The 22,649-nt window shown below is 37.4% G+C and overlaps 1 protein-coding gene across 4 annotated transcripts in view; it reads left to right on the top strand.

The window, feature by feature from the left end:
* HELZ (helicase with zinc finger) overlaps window positions 1-22,649 on the top strand; it is an 88,243-nt gene that overhangs the window by 55,434 nt on the left and 10,160 nt on the right. For 3 of the 4 annotated variants that reach the window (XM_086623896.1, XM_086623894.1, XM_086623892.1), the window contains 9 exons: window positions 1,252-1,370; window positions 3,179-3,324; window positions 5,853-6,000; window positions 8,877-9,060; window positions 9,989-10,217; window positions 14,376-14,580; window positions 18,616-18,667; window positions 19,491-19,684; window positions 22,057-22,267. In XM_086623896.1, the coding sequence (XP_086480022.1) occupies window positions 1,252-1,370; window positions 3,179-3,324; window positions 5,853-6,000; window positions 8,877-9,060; window positions 9,989-10,217; window positions 14,376-14,580; window positions 18,616-18,667; window positions 19,491-19,684; window positions 22,057-22,267 (1,488 nt within the window). The remainder of the gene's footprint in view (window positions 1-1,251; window positions 1,371-3,178; window positions 3,325-5,852; window positions 6,001-8,876; window positions 9,061-9,988; window positions 10,218-14,375; window positions 14,581-18,615; window positions 18,668-19,490; window positions 19,685-22,056; window positions 22,268-22,649) is intronic. The other variant, XM_086623895.1, reaches the window with a different exon arrangement.

Below are 22,649 nucleotides of genomic sequence, written 5' to 3'. Positions count from 1 at the left end.
AGATCCAAGAGGGAAAATTCTGTTTGAGATTCTGACTTTGAATATTATACTCATTAAGGTCATTGCCACTTGTTTTGTGAGTTGTTCAGCTTTGCAAACAACTCCCACACATACGAACCCATGCTATGTTAACGTGATACTTCTAGGGTTGTTTTCTAAACTGAAATATAGTAGACTGATTATTTTTTGGGCAGAGGCTGCTTAGGGTTTTTTCTTGATGTCCAAATGAAATCCATCTGCTTTTTGGAGAACCTAGAATTTCTTCGTGGAAGTTGTTACTGTTAATTTTTTTTATGGCTACATACAGGCATTTGTTGCAATAGAGAAAACTAATATGGAATTTATGGTAAATATTTTCAGGTCTTTAGATGGAAGTAACTGCTTCTTTTGGCAATGAGCTGTGTACAGTCATGCCGTAGTAATGTGTGTGCAGCTGTATGAAATTCATGTTTTCCAAAGAAAATGGCTACATTTTTATGTACATCATCTTAATCGGATGGTACATTAACTCCTCTAACACTTTGTTTTAAACCTTAATATATATCAATGTATAAAACCACTTCTCTACCTATCTTGAATTTACATTTCATAAAATATGTCTACTGTGGCTCAGTTTTTTTCAAGTGCATGTTATTTGGTGCATAGATTTCCCTCCTCCAACAAATCTTTTGGTCCGATATTATCATAAGATTGAATTTAAATTTTCCTTCAACTTCTGTTCCTTTTTTCCCCCCGACATTCCTTAAAGCCCATAACCAAGCAAAGTGCTCAGGTATGTGTGCAATTTTAATGGAAATTTAGTGTATAAAATAGTTAATAGGCCTCAAGTACATGAAGAAGTCCTTTTCATTGTCATTGTCCAAAACTCTTCAAGCCTTATGATGAGAAGATTTTTCAGATTTGAGAAACCTACTGAGGGAAGTTTGCCAAGAGACATTTCCTCTGGCTATAAGGAGAGCTCAGATAAACCACATTTTTACCTTCACGTCTATAAGAACGAGGCAGATCTGTGGGCTGCTGCTAGTGTCACTGGCAGTTGATTGACCACCGTTGGTCATTTGATGGGTTTGAAATTGTTTGTGTGGTTTCTGGTAGTTGCTAGAAATTACCTTGTATAAGCCATACTGAATTTTTTCTAATTTTGGTTACTATCAGAATACAGAACTTCCAGTACAATTTCTTGTATTGTTGTCACTGTTTATTTTATCATCTTTCAAGTTTCATTTATTTGCCGATATCTCTGTTTTACAGGTTTTTTTACACACATTCTGTTAGATGAAGCCGCGCAAGCTATGGAGTGTGAAACTATTATGCCTCTAGCACTAGCTAATAAAAACACAAGGATTGTCTTGGCTGGAGACCATATGCAGGTAAGAGCTGTAGAATTTTTTGAATATGAAGTGCGTATATATACTGTTTGTATTTATATATTTAAGGTATTTATCTGCTCCAAATTTCTGTGGTATGTTAATTCCTCACAATCTTTAACATAGACTCACAGTGTTTCTGCTAAGTGGGAATATGCTCTTGTCTCCATTTTACAGTAAGGGAATTGAGGCACAGAGTGTGCGAGTTGTCCAAGTTTACATGAGAAATCTGTCATAGAACAGCCTTGGGCCTGCTCCACCAACTTAACTATATGCAAGTAAAATTTTATTTTGAAGAGGGGAAATTAATAAATTTTACCAGCTGTATAATGGATGGGGAAGCCAAGGAGAATTCAAGGGATGTTATTTGCATAAGACATGGGGATAGTTATTATTACAGTCAGGGTAGGAGTTTCTCCTACTTTTTATGACTGATATTCCCTCTTGATTTCTGAAAGAACTGAAGCATACAGAGAAGTGTATTATGATTTAGACAACTTTTTTTTTTTTTTAATTATAAGCATCATAACCTGGTAAGGATTTGAACAAGTAAGAAACAGGAAATGGAAACGAACATGTACCTTGACGTCACTGCCATGTGCCTAGGAATTGCTCGGTTTGAAGAGTTTAAAACGCTGATTGTGCATGTCTTTCTGTGGCCTGTAGGCATAAGAAAACATTCTTGGAAAAGTCAGTCTTACTTGCTTTGTTGATTTTGGCCAGATTTATTTGTTTTTATAGATTTGTCTTTATTTGACATTTCACAATAGCAATAGAGTGTTTGCTTTGGTATAGTAATAAACTTTGTGTTGCCACCTATGATTTAATACTATTAGATCGTTTCAAGTCATAGAATCATAGTATTGCCGAGGACTGGGATAGAGCTTTTTAAATACAGATCTCAAAAATGCTTTTCAAGACATTGGAATTCTTAGCACTTCGGGCTAGATTGCATCTACCCAGCAGGATGGCTGGAGTCTCGGCTTGGCCTGTGTGTCTCAGGCTACGCGCATAGAGAGCTGTTCTGCAGCTCAGGTTCTCACAGAAGCTACTCTGTGAGGTATCCAGTATTTAAATTTCTAAAACTAATATTTATCTGAAGTGAAACCCAAACTTAGAATTTAAATCGTATGTATTCAGAATGACAAAATAGATTGGCTTAATTCCAACATTTTAAAGTTTTATTTTCAAAATCTTTTTCGTCATCTTTGGTTCTATTTTTTCTGCTCTAATAGATGATGATTTTATTGTTAAACCCAGTAGTAGTTTCGTGTAATAGTAACTAGGCCACTTGGGTTTTAGTTTTTCCAATGACTTTCTATTTAACTTGTAAAATGGTGTTACACACTTCTGTATTTTCTGTGCTATTTGTGGTAGTAACTGAACTGCAAAGCGCTTGTCAGAGTAATTGTGTAATGTCATTCAAATACGGTTTGGGTTTCAGGTTTTGTGGGTTTTTTTTGGTTTTTTTTGTGTGCCTTTCCTTTTTTTTTCTTTTGTCAAATAGCTTTCTGCTTTGAGTTACTCACCTGTGCAAGCCACAAAGAAAAAACTTAAATATAAAGGTTCTTCTGTCCTCTTTACATATGAATGTTTTATTGTTCCTGTAAGAGCATGCTGGTCTTCTGTCACTTTTACAGTAGGAATGGGCATTTCTGTGGAATAGCCATGGTATATCTCTTCCAACTATGAACGTACAGTAAAAGTAAGGTTTCATTTTTGGTTTGATGCAAAATACATATGTTGGGAGCATGAAATTCCAAGTCCACATATTTAGTTACGTTTTCTTTGTATGTGTGTGTCTATTACAGCTCAGTCCTTTTGTCTACAGTGAATTTGCCAGGGAAAGAAACCTTCATGTTTCATTGCTTGATCGGCTCTATGAGCACTACCCTGCAGAATTTCCGTGCAGGATCTTGCTGTGTGAGAACTATCGCTCCCATGAAGCTATCATCAAGTAGGTGTGAACTTTTTCACTGTATCAAGCTTTTCTTTGACTGGTGTGAGTGAACAAAACAACTCAGAGCCAAGCACTACTGAATGAAGTGAGAAGCATTACCTGTTTCCCTAATGAAATCTTTGTTGTTTCATAGTAAACTGGGAGAGTATTTCTTTGTTACTAAGTTGAAATTTCATGTCCTAGAACAGATGGCAGGCATTCAGTTAGGCAGTTGCATTACAGATCCGTCATTCAGGTGGAGATGCTTTGGCCACAAGACTTGCTCACTAAGCCAAAGAAGAGCCAACTTCCCCTTTTTAACCATTGTGCGGTGTATTGTATACAGTCTGTGTTTCTTCAAAGTGTTGCAGAATTTTAGAATTACTGAGGTGGATTATAGAATGGTAAGCTATGTGCAGTGTAAGGAACATATGGATATACAGCTATGAACAAACTTGACCTATTTTTTTCTGGGCATGTTTCTTTCCTGTTGCCTTTTTTTTATTACTTCTTTCAAGATGCATTAATCAGTGGGTTTGCGTTTTTATGCTATGATAAACTAATGGCTGCTAGTGTAATGAGCTCATCCATGAGCTGTGCTGGAAAGAATAAGTGCAATCATGGGGAAAAATGCTAAAGTTTAAATCCTGGCTCAAATATGTACTGAGGAATATGATGTTGGTATCCAGTCATACTAATTAGGTTATCACTGTGTTCAAAGCAAAAGCAGAAGTATTTAAGTGCTGTGGGGAATCAAAAGTGAGAATATAGCATACTTTGTTACACAGCTTGATCTGTCCTCATTTTATGGACTTTGTAATTATAGACTGAGGATGCTCAATTTCTTACACATTTCTCAAAATTGTAAGTTCAAAATGAGAGAGAATCTGAAAAAGAAGGGACTGTTTTAGCTTTTGGTTAGAGATCACTTCCATGAACTTTGCCTCAGAAAGGCCATGAAAATTCACTTCAGCAGCTGAAGTTCATACAGTGAGTTCCTAGAAGGATGTACTGTGTTGAACACCAAGGTGAGGATTGCAGAAGTACTACTGGGACAAGTCGGCTGTCCAGTGAGAGTCAAGTGTGACTAATTCTGCTAGAATGTATTGCTGTGTTAAGTGAAACCTGCTAAATACCCTGACAGGGGCCCATTTAGGAGATTGTTTCAAGTCTGCTTTTTTTTATAATGTGGAATTTCCCCTGACAAATGGGACCATGATACTTAAGACAGAAGTGAGTGTAGGAAGATGGTTCATGGTGGGCTAATTAATCATACCTACCCAAGTGAAGTAAAGAGGCCAAAAGAAATTAAGGGAAGAACAGTCCATTATTTTAGCCTGACTTTGGATCTGTAATTGGAAAAAACAGTCCTTGTAAAAAGAGTGTTTTATTGTTTAATGAGAACTTATTTCTAAGAAGTAATTCGCAGAGGACATTGCTAGTTTTGCTCATTGGCAGCAGCGGACTGCTGCAACTCAATCCACACAAGAGTTGCATGTTCTTCAGGGTTGTCTAGTGTAAGCCAGTTGTGGTCAGCAGTGGGCTGCAGTTGTTTGATGATGATTTGGTAGCAGACTAGTTTCTTTGGCTTGTCCATGAGCAGTTACTCACATCTTAAGCTACAATAGTTGGAAGCCAGGAAGAACTGGGTGGGCCCACTGACTGCACAGTCTCCTGCGTTTGTTGCCTTCGTGTCAGGCTGCATTCATGTCACAGCATCCACACAGCTGTGTCTGAAGAATGTTAAGGTTGGAGGTTGAGCATTCAAAAGTTAGATTATACCAGAATTCACTAATTAATGAAAGCCAGTACATTAGTTTAGTTCTACTGTGCTTGCAATAGTTTACAGTACTACCCATAGTAATCCGCGGTCTCGCTGACTTTTTATCTTCTTCCATTCAGTTTGCCTTCTTCTGTCCTGCTTTTCACCTTGAAAGTAGTTTTTGCCTCATTGCTTTTTCAGTCGGCCAGCTTCTGTAGTGCCTGCTGCCAGCAGAGGAGGTACCTTGTAGTTTTGTTTCTGATGACTAGCAGCAGCGATTGGTCTGGAGTGGAAGTTAGAGAGGAGAAGCTTAGTTGGAAGCTGAACGCTTGGCCTGCATTGCGCTCAGTACACATGAAACCTTGAGTAAATTTATCTTCCAAGTTCAACAGCTCTTAACTGATGTAAGCAGGCTCATTGTCCGCAAGCCTGGGAAATAACCAGTCCCAGACAGCAAGTGTTCCTTTTGCTCAGTTTCAAGCCACCAGAACCTCTGAGTGCAGCATGAATGAGAATGTTGGTAACTCTGTCAAGCTTTAGATTACAAGAAAATACTGCCTTTGGAAAAGTGATGGAAAAGCATATTTTTAGTGCCTTCTCCTCTGTCTGTAGTGTGGAAATACCAGTTCAGAGAAATTAACTTGAAGATGCCGAATAGTAATCAGTGGTTCTGTTTTCCTTATGAAGTATTTTGTGATTGCGTATTTTATCCTTGAGATTTGCATGTTTTATCAGTGAGCTCATATGTAGACTCCATATTTTATTCTGTTTTGCCTTGTTACAGTTATACATCCGAACTTTTCTATGAAGGCAAATTGATGGCAAGTGGAAAGCAGCCAGCACACAAAGATTTCTACCCTTTGACTTTCTTCACAGCACGTGGAGAAGATGTGCAGGAAAAAAATAGTACAGCTTTTTACAATAATGCAGAGGTAACTCTTCTTTGGCTTTATTCTTGATTGTTTTCTCAAAGCTCCCCTGCCTCCGCATTTATTGGTTTATGCTCAGTGTAGGTGGAAAACATAAATTGCCCTTTAGTAGGAGAGAGGCACCTGGAGTTTGCTAAACACGAAGTAGTGAACATTGCAATTGTAGTAAACGTTTCCATTAATTTATCTTCTTTTTTACTTTGCAAATTGCAAGCTGCATATAGTTCTCTCAGGCTCATTCTTCAGGATGTCTTTCCTGATAATTTTTGTGACAGTCTGATGGATGTATCTTAGCAACTGAGTGTAACTGCAATTTGAAGTAAAACTTAGATTTCTTTGACTGTTGTAGAAATGTTCCCACACAGATAAGAGTCCTCTGGAGTAACATTTCATACTTGCTTTAATATGTTCAAGATCAGTGTGTTAACTGATGATGTGCAGATGAGATTTTTTCAGTGAGAACTTATTCTCAATATGTTTGTTTCACATAGATTTATTTGTATTCTTCAAAAATTACTTTCATTCTCATTCCTTCCCTTGAGTTAAAAAACCCCCAAACCTACAAAACCAAACACCTGCTACCCTTCCCCCCAACTTGGTAATACTTTTCCTAGTGAAAGATGTCTTTTTCCAGTCACTTCAAGTTACAGAGCGGTCAACCCAACTCCTTTTTTTCCCCCACCAAAAAGATATCAAGAAATGTCATAGACATTTAAAGAAAAACAAAGAAATATCACTAATTTTCTTGAAATTATGAGGAATTTTAGCTGTAGCTAGGTTGCAGTTTAGCAGCAGTGTTTATTATGAAGCACAGCACTGCAGAGATGTCTGTGTTACCCATTGTTGGTCATGGTGCAGTTCATCTGATGCAGAATTCTTAACCTTTTTGTTGTTGTTATGCTGCACTCGTTATGCATTCTTTGATGTATTAAAATATCTACTTAAATTAGAAGCTCCGATGACTTCTGGACACATCACTGAAAAAAACTGAAGGCACCTGACTACTTTCATTAATCTACTTGGATTGCTTTGCCATTTAAAAAAAAGTTGTAAAAAACCTAAAAATATCTTCAGTGGCCAAGTAACTGTCTGAAAATTGTGAGTCATTAATAGCTACAGGCAGAAGTGAAGGACAACAGCTGCTTAAACACCAACATGAAACACTGAAATTAAGATGATGAGGGAGATTTTTTTTCTGCTTGACCCTTAATGGGCGTTTGCGTTGGGGCATCTTATGGTTCGTTGGTGTCCATATTAAGTACTAATTGGGAAAATATGGTTTCCCTTTTTGGTCTTAATTCTAAAATTTCCCTATATGATGTTAATTATAACTACAGATCTAGAAGCTATACGCTTTCCGAAAAGCTTGCCAAAACAGCTGCAAAAGATCATTATATCTGTGCTACAGCTTTTACAGATATCAAAGTTTATTCTAATATCCTTTGTCAGTAGGATTTATGTTGCAAAAAGTGGTATTCAGGACTTGCTCAAAAACAAGCACATATTTTCACTGCCCTCTGAAGATCTGAAATATCAAAAGTAAACTATTTGTGACTTCTTAAGGATCTTTTTTTGCTTTATCAGTTGTCTCCTGATATTTTTTTCTGAATTCCTGAGTTTTTCAATAATCTGTCCAGGTTTGGATTAATTTAAAAAAAAATTGTATACTTGAAGGAGAATGTGTCATATAATCAGGGTGGTAAGGAGTCAGCATGAAACAACAAATTTTTAGCAGTTAGGAATTACTTTATTTTATACTATTGTACTTACCCATTGTGATTTATATCACTTTTCTTGTTTCTGAAATGTCCATAAAAGTTCCTAAAATTCCCACTTACCAATTTGAAGAAGAGAGAACTTAAAAGCTAAGCGCATTAAGTTTATTTTTAACATCCCCATCCCACAGCCAAAGATAACTGGATGAATAAGGAGGAGAATAAAGTTAACAATACTTGAGATTCTTGTAGGGAAGACTGTCTGCCTCGCCTCCATTGAGAGGCTGAGCTTGCATTTGTGATGCTATAGGAAAACTGCATTTGTCAATTATCATGCTTTAAATGGCTGAATAAATATTTATTGAATGACATACTGATGTTGCTTAAATGACATATTGAATGTAAATGTAAAAAAAAACCAGACCAACCCACAGACCTTCCATAAAGTTATTCTGAGATGCCTTCTACAGTGCAGTATCTCTTTTCAGCATGCTGAAATGGGAGCTGCTATGCTTGGTTCTTTTTGGCGGGAGGTTACATTGAGACTGTCTCCTCGCAGGAGGAGGTTCTCAGTTTTTATTACCCATTAGTCTTCTCAGGTAGCACACTGAATAGTATTTCATAGAGATGAGCTAGCAGTTGATGAATAATCTGAAACTCCTGATGCTATCCTTTGGAATGGGAAGTCATTGTGGTCTGGTATGCATGCTCTCTTTGTAGAGTTATCAAGCTCTTAATATGACATATATAAAATCCAGAATAAAAATAAAATAATATCTATTTAGGTGATGTATTTACTTATGGAAATTAGGTGAAGTATGGTAAGAAAGGTCCTACTGCACTTGACACTTTCATAAGAACATTAAGCATGAAAATTAAGGTTATTAACATAATTTCTCAGCTTTCAAGTTTAAAGGTGACATTTTTGTGGGCAAACTTGTTTCAAGATTAAAAAAAGGTACTGTATAGTTAATACATTGTTTTAATACATGATGTTTTAGAGTATCACACTATATAATACAATAGTATTGCTGCTTGTTCAGTAAGGCTACGTAATACTGTGACATGTAAATGTTTCAGAGCTTTAAAATTCTAATTCTCTTTCCATATCAAAGAATGATCTTCAATGGAGCATGCTTTTAAGAATTTTGACTTTCTTTTAAGGTGTTTGAAGTAGTAGAGCGTGTTGAAGAATTAAGAAGAAAATGGCCTGTTGCCTGGGGCAAATTGGACGATGGCAGTATAGGTGTCGTAACACCTTATGCTGATCAAGTGTTCAGAATTCGGGCTGAACTTCGGAAAAAAAGACTGTCTGATGTCAGCGTAGAGAGAGTGCTAAATGTTCAGGGTAAGTAATAGTTATATGTCTCAAAGATATGCCAAGGAAGTAAAAAATGTGACTAGTGAAGTTAACACTTATTAAAATAATCTTAAAACGATCGGAACAAAAGGAGAGCTGTGATACAACCCATAAAAACTGATGTATCAAAATGTATCAAACATTGAATATCAAAGCAATAAAGTCATCAATGTCACATTTATCTTTTCTCAAAATTAAGTTCAAGCTTATTTTAAGAATAAATTGATTGGGTGAAAAATGTGAAAAATGGTGGATTTTTATTGTAAGGGGAAAACCAGAGTTACTAATAAAAATGTACCAAGGCTTTAGCCTCAGAACGTTTCACTGGTTTTTGCATTTGTAGAATAGACTGTAAAAAAGGTTCCACAAATTTAGGTATTTGTTCCTGGAGTCACATTGATAACAAGAATTTTGTGTAGGCTAGCATGTTGCTAGGTAGCACTTCTAGTCAGTAATAAACAAAGGAGGATAATAAAGTAACTGAGTGACAGGGAGTGGTATGTTCTGTTTTTTCTGGTATTCATACATTTGAGAAAATTTTAAATACGAATCAAGAATATCCAGAACTTTCTTTTTTTTAAGGTCAAATAAATAATTACAAGTTTTGTTATTGGCTGATTGGCAACATTGTAAAGATAATTAGCATTTCAGAAAGTTCTGGAGTGATTAATATCAAGATGAAAAATCAGTTTTTTAAAGAGGAAATATTCTTGTAATAGAATGTGCTATTTATAGTGCATCTTTTAAAATTTTTAAATCTTATTATTCTTGCATAAAGCTCTTCATGTAAAGGGTAGCTGTCAGTTCTTCATAATATCTAGGTGTGAAATCTGGGTGGCAAGAGCAGTCGTCTGATTGTGTTACTACCAGAAATAGCTGCATTTATCTCAGACATTTGTGTTTTGTTTCGTTTTAGGAAAACAGTTTAGAGTTTTGTTTCTCAGCACAGTACGAACACGGCATACATGCAAACATAAGCAAACACCAATTAAAAGGAAAGAGCAGTTACTGGAGGATTCAACAGAAGACTTGGATTATGGTTTTCTGTCCAATTACAAACTTCTCAACACTGCCATTACAAGAGCACAATCCTTGGTAGCTGTGGTGGGAGATCCTATTGCTTTATGTTCCATTGGAAGATGCAGGTACTTTATATGTGTTCCTTAGTTAATGGAGGCTAAGGATACTGGAAAACGGGTTTGTCTGTGACTGACGGATTTAGTAAAATGATGGATGTTCTTTTAGGTGCCAAATAAGACACAATATATTGAAACCCTTAAATTACCTTTATAACAAAGTTGAAATTCTTCACGTTTATATCCATGGAAATACCACAAAGACAGTAAAGCATTAGTTGTGTTCCCAACTGTTGCGGAGGCTCGAATCTGCAGGCAGGATTTCAGCTTGTCCAAATGTGCTGCTGAAGCCCACCCCTGTGGCAGAGCAGGCAGGTTTAGCCCTACGTAGACTGAGCAGTGTCAGTCCGTGCTGCGTAATTCCGGAGATGGATCTGCCCAGTCTCCTCTGGAGCTGGAAGCATGCAGCTGTGCAAGGGCCACTCTGTCCCCTCTTTAGTAAGTCTTGCTGACAGGGAAGAGAGGGGACCCCTGCGGATGAGGCAAATCATTTTATTATCCTCTACGGGTGGACAAGTCTGGCTTTTTTTGTTGTAGGTGTGTTGGATGTTGTTTTGTTTTGTTTTGTTTTTTCTTTTCTCTGATTTTACGTTCTTATCCAGAGTCACAGTGTCACCACGTGTAACAACCTGCAGAGAAAAAGTGAGATACTGAGCACCTGGTCATTGATAAACTGTCTTTTTATGTATTTATAGTTACTCTAATTTTTTCTTGACAGTAACAGTTGAAGATAGTTAATTTTATTTTCTAGTGGGTTTTTTTTTTGTATACCTGTTACAATTTTTATATATAAATAAAAGTAATATATAATTTGGAGTTAAAGATTGTGATGTAATGTAGCGTTTTAAAGTTAAATATTACAGCAGTCATATGAAGGTAGAAGACTAGAAAACCAGTATTTATGTTTTTATATGTCTTCATGACACTAGGAAAAAACTTGTTAAGATTTGAGTGAATTTACTTTTTATAGACCTAAATGAAGAAATATGAAACATGCTGAGAGATGTGAACACTGATGTTAAGGATACCAACTTCTTGTTCTTCAAAGGTTTCTGTTTTGATGGAAGAGCAGAAATGTTGAGATGATCAGAGATAAACTCTGAGGCTTATTTCTCGAAGAGAGGAAGCACTGCACTGACTAAATTATTATAATACAGCTAAAAATACGTATTAGTCAATTGTTATATCTACGTTCTATTCTACCCTGAGCCGTATTCTTCTACTGTATCGAAAATGGATGTGGTTTTCAAAGATTAGAATTGAAACACCCAAATAGAAACCAAACCTTTGTTTACTGCATTGATGAAATATGACCTGAATTTAACCACTTACCTGCTGGGGACGCATCAAGAGTATCCATGCAGTAATACAGTGATCTGCTCTAAACTGCTACAACATCTTACTAAAAGAGAAATAACGATTGTGGATTTATTTCACTTTTCCCAGTACCTGCTTGTTTTTTTAGACATGATCTGGTTTATGTAACAAGCTGATGAGAAAGCACTCTGTGCCTCCTGAGCACTCAGTCCACAAACGATGAGTGTCTGTTACAGCCTGCTGGTGCAGCCGCTAGATCATCCACTTACGCTGCAGAGATACACGACTTAGCTGTAGAGGTTGCCATGCTGTGCTGCCTGAGACTTCTCTTACTGCTTGTTCAGAAATTACTCTCAGTTTTGCTTCGCTTCCCTACATTGGGATTCAGGATGTGCAGTGTTACCTATGTCAGTGAGTTAGTCCCTAGTTAGTCTAGCTAGCATGTAGGACCGTTATTGGTTCCCTGACCATCTGTCTAAATACACCTTTTGTTGCAGAATGACCATGTCCCTCATTCTCTCTAAATCCCAGTGGGGAAGATAATCTGAGTTTTCACGTAAGCCTGAGTGTTGAGGTTTTAAATCCAAGACCCAAACGAGACTCAGTTTTCAAATACGGGGGCTCCAGCAGTTTCTCCAAGTATGACTCCTTCAAAACATCTGAAATAGGGTATGCAAAAACTAAAATAAAAATATAGGCTGTCAACACAGTATGTAAGATACAGTCTTAGCAGTTAGGAATTGAGTTTGCCTTTTGAAGATCGGCAGCTGTTTTTTTATATATATAGCTGTGCAAAATTATAAAACAAAAAGGTAATTAAGAAACAAGAAGCACTGGAGCTTTATTAAGATGTATCTCAAGCTTTCCCTTTAATACACTATTGTCTTGTTTCACTGAATAATTGAACGCTCACTCTTTGAGAACAGTGCTGGAGGGGCTCGGGCATGCTGCTAGAAAGATGGTTCTTTTTTAGTACAACAGGAGTATAGAAGTCTGAAAGAAGTGACATTTCGTTAGGAAAAACAGACCTCAAAAAAGTTTAGAGAGTTCTTGAATTTTATAAATATTCTAATACCTGTCAAAATGAGTCAAGACTCTGCAATGCTAGTTGTAGAGAGCTTTGTGAAGTATGCCCAGGGTAATCATTACATTTCTGTGTGTTGCAATCGGACTAGACAGGGCTGTTTTGGCAGACACTCCCTTTAAACTGCAGAGCACACTGTAAGACAGAGACAGCAGTATTTTATTTTCTGTTCTTACACTCCAGTACAAGTGTTCCATGTGTAGAGAGACTGCTTGGGGCATTTTTAAGCAAAAGTGGATGGGTCTCAGTGGATTTGTGGTGCTTGGCAGTAGGTTTGGTGACTGAACTGATTAATCAGAGGGAGTTCCATCATTAAAGCATCCCAGTGAAGTATTTCATTTTGGTTTTTAATTCTCACTTAAAACCTTGCAAAATATATTTGCCTTACAGCAAAATGCAGAAAAAGGGCCATCTTGCATCCCGAATTTTAAAAGAGCATTTCTTCCCCGTGTAAAATCACAACAGAAGATGGATTTTCAGGGGAAATTATTTTGAATTCTTAAATACGTCAGTAACATCATAATATTCTTGCAAGAAATTAATTTGTTCTTTTCCACAAAGGGCAGCTACTCAGCCAGATGTGACACTGCTGTTAAAATTAGTGTACAGCAATCTTTTGTTTGGGGAGACAATTCTGAAATAACAGTGCTTGCTTACAGGCCGGACCTTGTTGCTGAAGGGTGAACTAGAATGAGTTGTAGTCAAGCAAACCTTTAAGATAATTGTCTTTTTAATCCTCTTTTTCAATAACTTTCGTTACTCTTGATTTTTTTGAAAGAGGACAGCTCAATCAGTTTTGTCGTTTGTTTTTTTTTAAAGTGACATATTCAGATCTTATTTAAATATCTTTTGAGCTTAAGTAACTTCACCCAAAAAGTTCCTTTTGAGGTTAAAAAAAATAATAGAATAATTGTAAGTGTAAACTTTTTTTATAGATCCTGCTGTGGATGTTAAAAATACAAAGACTTTTTAAATAAGCAATAGAAAGACATGTAATGAGAAAGCAGAAGACAGGTAGAAAAGTTCTTTTGTTACATGGTTCAAATAACCCCTCCACCCTCCAAAGACTTGGATACAGAATCTTCATAAAGTCATGTGTCATCTGATGGTTGTCTTTGTGGCTTGAAATTTCTTCTATATATTATAGAAATATCTGACGTGCAATAAAATATATGGTTATATTTGGTTTCCACCAGAGGATCTCAAAGACCATCTAGGTACTCTGGACATGTTAATCTTCACATGACTCTGAAGTGTTTCCCAAGAGGAGTTTTGAGGGCGTATCTCAGCTTTCGTATTTGTGACACTTCAGTTGAATGATCTGCCTAAATTCATAGAATGTTTTTGGCATCTTCTGGGACTGAGAGTCTATGTAATCCCTGTGACTCTTTGAGCTTTAATAAATTCCATCAATCACACGCTTTCCAGAATTTTAAGCATTGTGTTTGCTGTGTTTAGTCTTCTAGGAAAAAAATCCAAGTTAGACCTGTCCATGACATTACCATTAGACGTGATATGCGCCCAGCGCTGTGATCTGATATGCATGGACAGACCCCCATATGTCCACTTTAAATGACAGGGCAGCTTTGCATTATGCTGTGGGGTTCAGATGCATGGATCAGGTTGCAGGATGAATGGCTTGGTGTGTAAAATAAGCATACAGGAAAAATAAAAATACTACACAGTTATATTAAGTCTGTTTTTAATTTTAACAACAGCCATTGAGTCTTACTCCTTTTTATTGTTTCTAAAAATTGTTTCCATAGGAAATTTTGGGAAAGGTTTATTGCCCTGTGTCATGAGAATGAAAGTCTCCACGGTATCACATTTGAACAGATCAAAGCTCAGTTGGAAGCTTTGGAGTTAAAGAAAACTTATGTGTTGAACCCTCTGGCTCCTGAGTTTATCCCCCGAGCTCTTCGGCACCAACATTCAGCGAATACCACCAAACAGCAGCAGTCACCACCAAAGGTAAACTTTTACTCATGATGGGTTTTGTCAGAAAGTGAAAATGAATGTAGAAATGCCTTCTGAGAAATGAGATAAAAGATTTTGGGAACAAGCTGTTGTTTTAAAACGGCATTAATGCAGTCAGAAACGAATGCAGATTGCAGAGGGATCCTCAGCGTTTTCGGGTGAAAGCTCTAGGCTTGTTCTATCGGACCATATTTAGCAACGTAGCTTGGGGTTGTCCAAGCCTTGTTTCCTTACTCAAGCTTGGGTCACTCTGACGTGTTCATTGTCTGTGTCGCAACGACCCTGACAAACTTCAACTGTGGATCTTGGCCTCAGCGTTTAGATGAGCCACATGAAACCCTCTGAACTGGAGTTAATCCTTATCCCAAGCAGCTTGTGCCCTGACTGTACCCTGCGAAGCAACGGGTCGATCCAGACAGTGGCAGGGAGGATACAGAAACAACAAAATAATCCCTGAAAGTGGTTTGGTTTGATTTAAAAATCACATTTAAAATTCAGGGACTTGTGTAAGGTAATTGTTTGATTTAATTAAAAATAGCCTAGATTAGATCACTGGTAATGGCCTTCTGAAGGCCAGAGTTCATTAGCATCAAGAGGGCAGAGAGACAAAATCACCTCTCAGTGGTAATTTTATCAGCTGTTTTTCTAAAAGCAGGTAAAGAAGTGATGAAAATACACAGCTTCCTTAGCATGATAAAGAAAAGCACTAAATTTTGGAGCTTTTTGAGAGGTGATATCTCAGTAATTAATTGTATTTTAATAGTTCTTTGTAGTTTTTCATTATCATTTGAGTTATAATTTAATTAAATTGTGTTTAGAAATGCAGCTAAAATGCAGATTGTCAGCTTTGTGATGAATTCTATTGTACAAGTAGGAATAAACATATGTATTTTCCGTAGCTTTGCATTTTTGTTGCAGGCTGTATGATTTAAATGAAATTTATACAACAGGTTTTTTAACTTTAACAGTGCAAAAAGGAAAGCCTTCCCTTTGGCAGTCCTTCCCAAAAGAGAGTTTGTAAGTGAGAACATTTGGTTTCTTCATCAAGCTGCATTACTTTCTGAAACAAACACCAGATTTCTAAAGCATCTAGACATGTGTCAAAACACTAGATTTACAGAAAACCATAAATTTAAAATTTATTGTATTTAGAAAGTCATTGCTGCACTCTCATTTGTTGTAAGTGCTTCAGCTTTGAAAGCATTTTCTTTAATAATAGAACATCACTGTTAATATTTTTTGTTTCCTAAAGTGAAAGAAAAGTGCTTGAAAATGCAGGTATAGTACATTAAAAAAAAAAAAAATAGAAGGGGGTTGGGAGAAGTGAGTGAGTGTCTTATGAATAGACTTTTCTGTTTTATTTTTCTTTCAGTTTGTTAGTAAACTAAGCACTTGTACTGTAGAAATCAGAGGAGACACTTTTAAACTGCCAGCACTGTATTTTCAGCTGTAGATCTCAAGTGTTTTAACCAACTCCATAATAATTATAATAAAATCTCTTCCCTCTGAATGCGATTGGCAGCTAGCATGTGCAGTGGCAGAAGTCAAGCAAGCAGGTAATACAGAGAATGGCTGTGACTGGTGATACATTCCCCTTTGCTCGAGTTTTAAACGCAGATGGTTAGCTTTGCTTATAAACCTCCTAAGTACAATATTTAACATTAAAAGATGAAAGGTGAAACCTACTGTTGGTGTATTTTGTAGTGAAAAAATGAGAACAGCCTCTGGTACCGTGTTCTGTGGTGAGTTTGTGGACATCGTGCAGTTCAGGGCTTGTTTTTCCCACGTGGTGAAAACCAGTTTTGTGAAGTTTCACCTTATTCAGCGGAATTGCTCTTGGATTTACTTAAGGACATTAAGGACCTCTTTGCTGTTTCTTTTTTAAAGAAGAAAGAAGTTTGTCCTGTCTCTCTGAGACGCAAACAGCTAATCTGGCACTGGCCAGCGGTGGGCTGCTGTGCTTCGTGGCAGCCTGATCTGAGAGGGCACCTGCCTTCCCCTGCGTTGGTGTGGCTTGGCTGGGGATGGTGGAAGTGCGGCAGGAGCAGCAGAGTGGGATAGGCACAGGCTTTGTGGAAGGTGATGATGTGGAAACAGAAAGTTTTCAGAACTCGGAGCTTCCCGCAGGGTGGTTAGCGCGCAGTAAATTAGGCTCTGAATGTTACAACTGCCTGCCTCCCGCTTTCTGCCTGCGCTCCAGCTTTTCGGCCTGGATTCAGGTACTTATCTAGGACATGATGCATCCCGATTATTTTATACAGTCAGTGAGGACCACAAGCCTGATTAAGTCTCTGGAGAATGCTCTCTTCTCCTGTCTGTTGACTAAAGGGGGATCCTAGGAGAGATCAGGCTGTCAACTACCTGAAGTCACCTGAATTTTGGTCTGAGTTTCCTCTAAGTGCCTTTATATAATGTGGATTTTTATACTCTGAAGGTGGAGCAAGTTTTTAAAGGAAACTGAGTGTACCTGTGCTCCAGTGCTCTCAGTCGCCATCAGTCAACGTGTAGTTTGGGTTCTGTAGGTGGATAGCGAAATGAACCTTGATCTGGAAATCTTTGAGAAACAATAACAGTTAAGTCACTAATAGACTATTATAAAGTCATTAAGCCATCAAAATTATTAAAAGAAACAGACAAAAGTAAGCCCACATCTCCCTTCCTCAACTTACAAATGACCCCAGTTGACTTGCATTCATCAATCTGATACCATTACATGCTGAAGCTCCTGTTCGACACGACAGCTATTCATACGAATTTATGTAATTATTTGCTATTTCAGTTTTAAAAATATGGCACCTATAAAATACGAGTATGGTAGGTAGAACAGAGATTCGTTAGACTTCTACAGAAACAGCTTGATGATAACTGACAGCATAACAGATACAGAAATGCTTTGTGCTAACCATGAGTGATTGTCAGGTAGCTCCTCTACATTTTTAGATCAAATCTTGCTCTCTTTAGTGAATAAACAGGTTTCTTTTGTTAAAGTACTGCAATGAAAAGCAATTATTATTTTATTTTTCAATAATTCATTTTTAAAACGAAAGGAAAATTAAGAGACCAGTTCTTTAATCTTGTTTATGCATGAGTCAACGTTGTCAAACAACCTGTCTTTGTACCCTGACTAATTGGCTCAGACTGCTGGAAGAGTGCCTAGACTTATCTCCTGGGCAAGAAAAGTTTTGCAGCATCAAAGGGTTTTTAGATTTATTTTAAATTTGTGAATGTACTTAGGTCCAGATTAAGTAAGATATTCCTATCCTGCAAAAGACTTAAGAGCATACTGGCATTTAAATATGTGCTCACAGTTTATGAATATTAACTAATGAGTTGATGCTGTAAACTCATGAGCTTGTAGGAGGGATAACTCTGTTCTGTTAACCTCCTTTTCTAATGTACAATTCACCAAGGGAAAACTATTTCCCCAGAGTACTCTGGTTCTTGACTCTACTATAAAGTACTTTTTGGAGAGCAGCCACTGAGGGTCCAAAGTCCAGAAGCAGATGCATGAAGTGGGGTAGGGAGGCAATGCTAGTGAGGCTGGGTGAGAAATTGAGTAAAACTGGTGGCAGCTACTTCGTCTCCAAGGTTCATGAGTTGAAACCTGGAGAAGAAAATGGATCATGCTTCCACTAAGAGCTGCCGTGGAAGAGGAATACTGCGGGTTTCTTTAGTACTGGGTGCTGCTCCCAAAAGGGGTGAGACAGCGGGAAGTAAAATGTTGAGAAAGGAAACACAGAGTAGCTTGCTGTAGCTCTCTTTGCATCTGAAACCAGGCCTCGGGAGAGAATATCCCCAGAGGGACTGGTAAGGCCCCACGAGTCAGTTGGATTAGTGGTATTTCATGTCCAACTTCCTGAATTGGTAGTCATGTGATGGAACTGGACAGTTGAATGTGTAAGAATAAAATGTTGGGCTAGCTTCTTTCAGGCTCTATTTTGTATTCAATTATAATGTTCGCTTGAAATAAAAAGCTGTGCTTTAGATAAGAACGCGAAGCATTACTTATTATTGGTTTTCCCTTTAAAGGGCAAGGTCCATCATCACAACCAGAATGATCATTTCCCACCTGATGGAATTGGTAAGTACCTCTGCGGTTACTGAAGGAATTCTTCTGAGCTCACGCTGATTGGGCTTCAGCGAAGTTGGTAGTAATTTGACATAAATCGAGTTATCTGGTCCCTTCTCTGTTTGAAAGCCATTTACTTATTGTGTGCGTTTGGGAAATAGATTATAGACTGTTGACAGTAGGTTTTTCTGAGGCTATCCCTTTATAGGTATTGTGTGCAGTGACTTTAGTGTTCTTGTTTACCTCTCAAACATGGCCATGGTTGAAATTCATAATATAAAATACTGTACCAGAGTATTTGCACTTTGAGTTAGGACATTATGTTGCATGCACTGTTTTATGATGTACTTGGAACATGCTGTCATGTTCAATGTTGTGCTGGCATATATCCAGATACTACTGATCATACTTTTGCAAGGTAGCATGCAACAGCTTAATAATTTTGTTATTAATTTGAAAAAGTGTTAATTTAAAGCTTGTCTTCCTTGCTAAAGAAAGGAGGATGATTCTAGTTTTTGGTGCAGTGTTTTACAGCTACTCTGACTGTCAGCATGTTTAATGGGTTTGGGACATTGTTTCATTAATGCATTTACCAGCTACCTGTTTCTCTATATCTCAAATTGTATTTTCTGCCTCTTCAAATTTTTGAAATGGGATACAGGATTTGATTAATGTTTCTTTTTGGTGTATCAGACCTGTTAGAGAGTTTCACGCACACTCTATAAAGATAGATGCTATTAAGATGAAAAAAGAAAGCAATAGGTCATCTTCACGTTCTTTTCGTGTATATATCTACTTTTTTTGTATGTATATATATTTTTTTCTTTCTTTTCAGTTCAGCCCAATCCTTCTGTTCTAATTGGAAATCCTATCCGAGCATATACTCCTCCCCCTCCTCCTCTGGGACCTCACCCCAATCTGGGGAAATCTCCAAGTCCTGTTCAAAGGATAGATCCACACACTGGGACAAGTATTCTATATGTACCTGCTGTCTATGGAGGAAATATGGTCATGTCTGTGCCTTTGCCTGTAAGAATTCATTTTCTTGTGTTGGTGTTTGTTTTTTTCCCCCCTCTCCCCCCTCAACTATTTTATGTACAAAAATGAATGGCAAAAATCAGTTAGCGAACATTTATTCAGCACTTTACTTCAAATATATGGGCTTAGCTGGCTCTAGGAGTGACTGTGCAGTGCAGAGGACTACCAGAAAATGAGGACTTAAAAACGTTGTTCCTACAAATAACTCCAGGCAGCCTAAAAGCAATTTCATGTTCATGTAGTCTGGTGTATTTTCTCAGCTCTAGGTTTAGGCACACCAGTGAGATGTGTCTCATCTAACTTGAGATACCTGCATCTAAATTAATTGCTTAGTCCAGTTCTTAATCATTGGAGAGGCAGAGGCGATTCAAACAGAGCTTGTTTCTATTTGTTGGCTTCATACAGTTGAAATTACCAGCTTTGGATGTCTGCAGTGCAAGGTGTCTGAAGTGAAGTGATAAGAAAAATAAGCATAATGGGATGTTTGCCCCTTTCAGAAGCTCATAGCAAACCAGTTTCCTCTCCAATCCTTTTCCGTAATGACATTTGAGAACACAATGAAGATTCCTGATCAGGTCTTTTAGGCAACGTTTATATCTGGAATTTTGCATTACAAATCAAACTGTCTCACCAAAACTTACACAAATTAAAGAAGCAGTCTCTGCTTTATATTTAACCTCCACAGTCACATATTCCAGGAGGAGAATGGGGAGGAAAGAACAAAGGCTGCAGGAGCGATGTTGTGGAGTGACATGCTTGTGTTGTACACAACTGCTGAAGACACGAAGGACATGGAACCCACACACGTAGATGTCTGTGACTCCATTCGTAATGCTAAACATTGGCACACAGTTCATTTGGGTTTTAATAATTATATAAGTCCTCTACTGTAATTCGGGTTATGGATGCTCTGTTGGGGACTTGCAGTACAAACTCTAGTTTCGGTTGTGTGTCTTAGATCAGCTGGCAGCTGTAGATTGGTTTTCTTTGCTAGGTCAAGGAATTTTCCTTTTCCTAGCTTACTAGAAATCTGTGTTTGATGGATAAATTTAAATTCAATGAGAAGGCCAGCAACTGTATCTTTTTCATGCTTGCTCACATTATATTAATATCAAACCAAGATAATTTAAAAAGTTCTGCCTTATTGTTCCAAGGTTAATATGTTTTTATGTATTTCCAATCAAAGGAAATATATTAAAAATAAGTATTTTGAGCTCACCTTCCCTGAGGATGGATTTTTTAAAAAAATAATTAAGTGGGAAGACTGAGGTACTAATGAGACAGCTGCTTTTGAAAAGAAGCTTGTTAGGAATGATTTGAGATTTTACAGATGCAATAGTAGCCTAAAGCTAAAGTTCAAAGTGCACGTTTCAAGGGCAAATGCTAATTTCAAAAAGAATTGCACGAAAGTTGTTACACTTAAAACAAGCAGGGACTGAAGTAAAACATGTTTATGTTCATGTAAGATAAAATGATCTCTTTGCTTTGTTTAAGGCAGTTTCCATATCCAGGGTAAAAACATGAGGAGGTTGTCTGCTGTCGTCAGTGAAGGATGCTTTGTCAGCCTGAGTGTTGATGATTGCTTTCCCTGCACTGTCCTCTTATTCATATGTTTTCCTCCTTTTAATAAATTCCCTACAGGGTGAGATTAAACTAATTTGATCCAGAGATGTCTTCTTTTCCATTCCTTTTAGGAATAAAATTTGAGGTGTTGTAAAAATTCCTGACTTTTTAACATACTTTCAGGAGGTGGATTTTACATCAAATATTTCGAAAGATGCTCTGCAATACATGTGTCATATAGCTTAGACACTTTAGAGTGGCCCTGGCATTCTTAGCAAGTGGATAGTCTCTTGTCTTGTGGGTGCAGAGGTATGGGCTGCCCACTCATTCTGTCTTACAAGATTACAACACTGGGTAGTAAAAGGACCTTAAAGAATTCCTCAGGTTAGAGGCTTCTCTCTCTGTTTCCCCCTGAGACACAGCCTAATGTCTCTTTCAGCTACCAGGAGAAAGGGCTTTTTATTTTCTTGAACTTCACCCACTTCTATTTATTTAGAGAAGAGATTAATACAAGGTTTATTAACATACAGTTTCGTCCATCAGTCTTTTCTCTCTGAATTTTGAAACCTTTGAAACAAGAATGGGTTTTGATACAAAGTTTTTTGCCCAAGGTAGTCCTCCAAAATCTTACTCTTTGCCCTTTACTCTCTCCCTTTCCAGCACCATTTGTAGGTGTGTTAGTGTGTCAGGTCATCTGATGCATGGAAAACTGCTTGTTACTGACATAATATCAGTGTGCTTATTACTTTACTTCCTTTAATGTACCTTAACAGAGTGCATTTTTTTTTTTAATTATGTAGGTACCATGGACGGGGTATCAGGGTAGGTTTGCAGTTGACCCTCGAATCATTACTCATCAAGCAGCTATGGCATATAATATGAACCTGTTACAGGCACATGGGCGTGGGTCTCCTATACCTTATGGCCTGGGACATCATTCACCAGTTAGCATAGGACAACAGCAGCAGCTTCAGCATCAAGACAAGGAGCAACATGAACAAAGTCGAAATGGTTAGTTGTTGAAATTGCATTGCAAGCTTTTTTTTTTTTTTTGAGGGAGTTCGTACTTTATATAGAGTATTGTGAAAAGGTGTTTGTTTTTTTTTATTTCTTTCTCTTTTTTAAATGGAATCGAGGGATCTACAGAGTTGGAAATAACCTGTGATTTGCCATTACAAATAGAATAAGATACTGTGAGATTCAGAGGAGGAAGTAATCAAAGTTGGCGGGTGTGTGTGTTAAGGGTATAATAGGTCTGTCTCTGTTCTGCAGTCCAGTGGTAGCTACTGCTGATGCTATTTGCAGTTAAGGTGGAAGAACGACTTAGTGATGATTAATGGACAAAGTGCAGAGATTAAAGGAAAAGTGTTGTTTGGGTAAATTATATTAAATG

The sequence above is a fragment of the Tauraco erythrolophus genome, chromosome 20, assembly GCF_009769465.1.
Source record: "Tauraco erythrolophus isolate bTauEry1 chromosome 20, bTauEry1.pri, whole genome shotgun sequence".
In the NCBI taxonomy this organism is placed as follows: domain Eukaryota; kingdom Metazoa; phylum Chordata; class Aves; order Musophagiformes; family Musophagidae; genus Tauraco; species Tauraco erythrolophus.
Note: the sequence above shows the minus strand (reverse complement) of the source record. Positions and strands in the feature narration are given on the sequence as shown.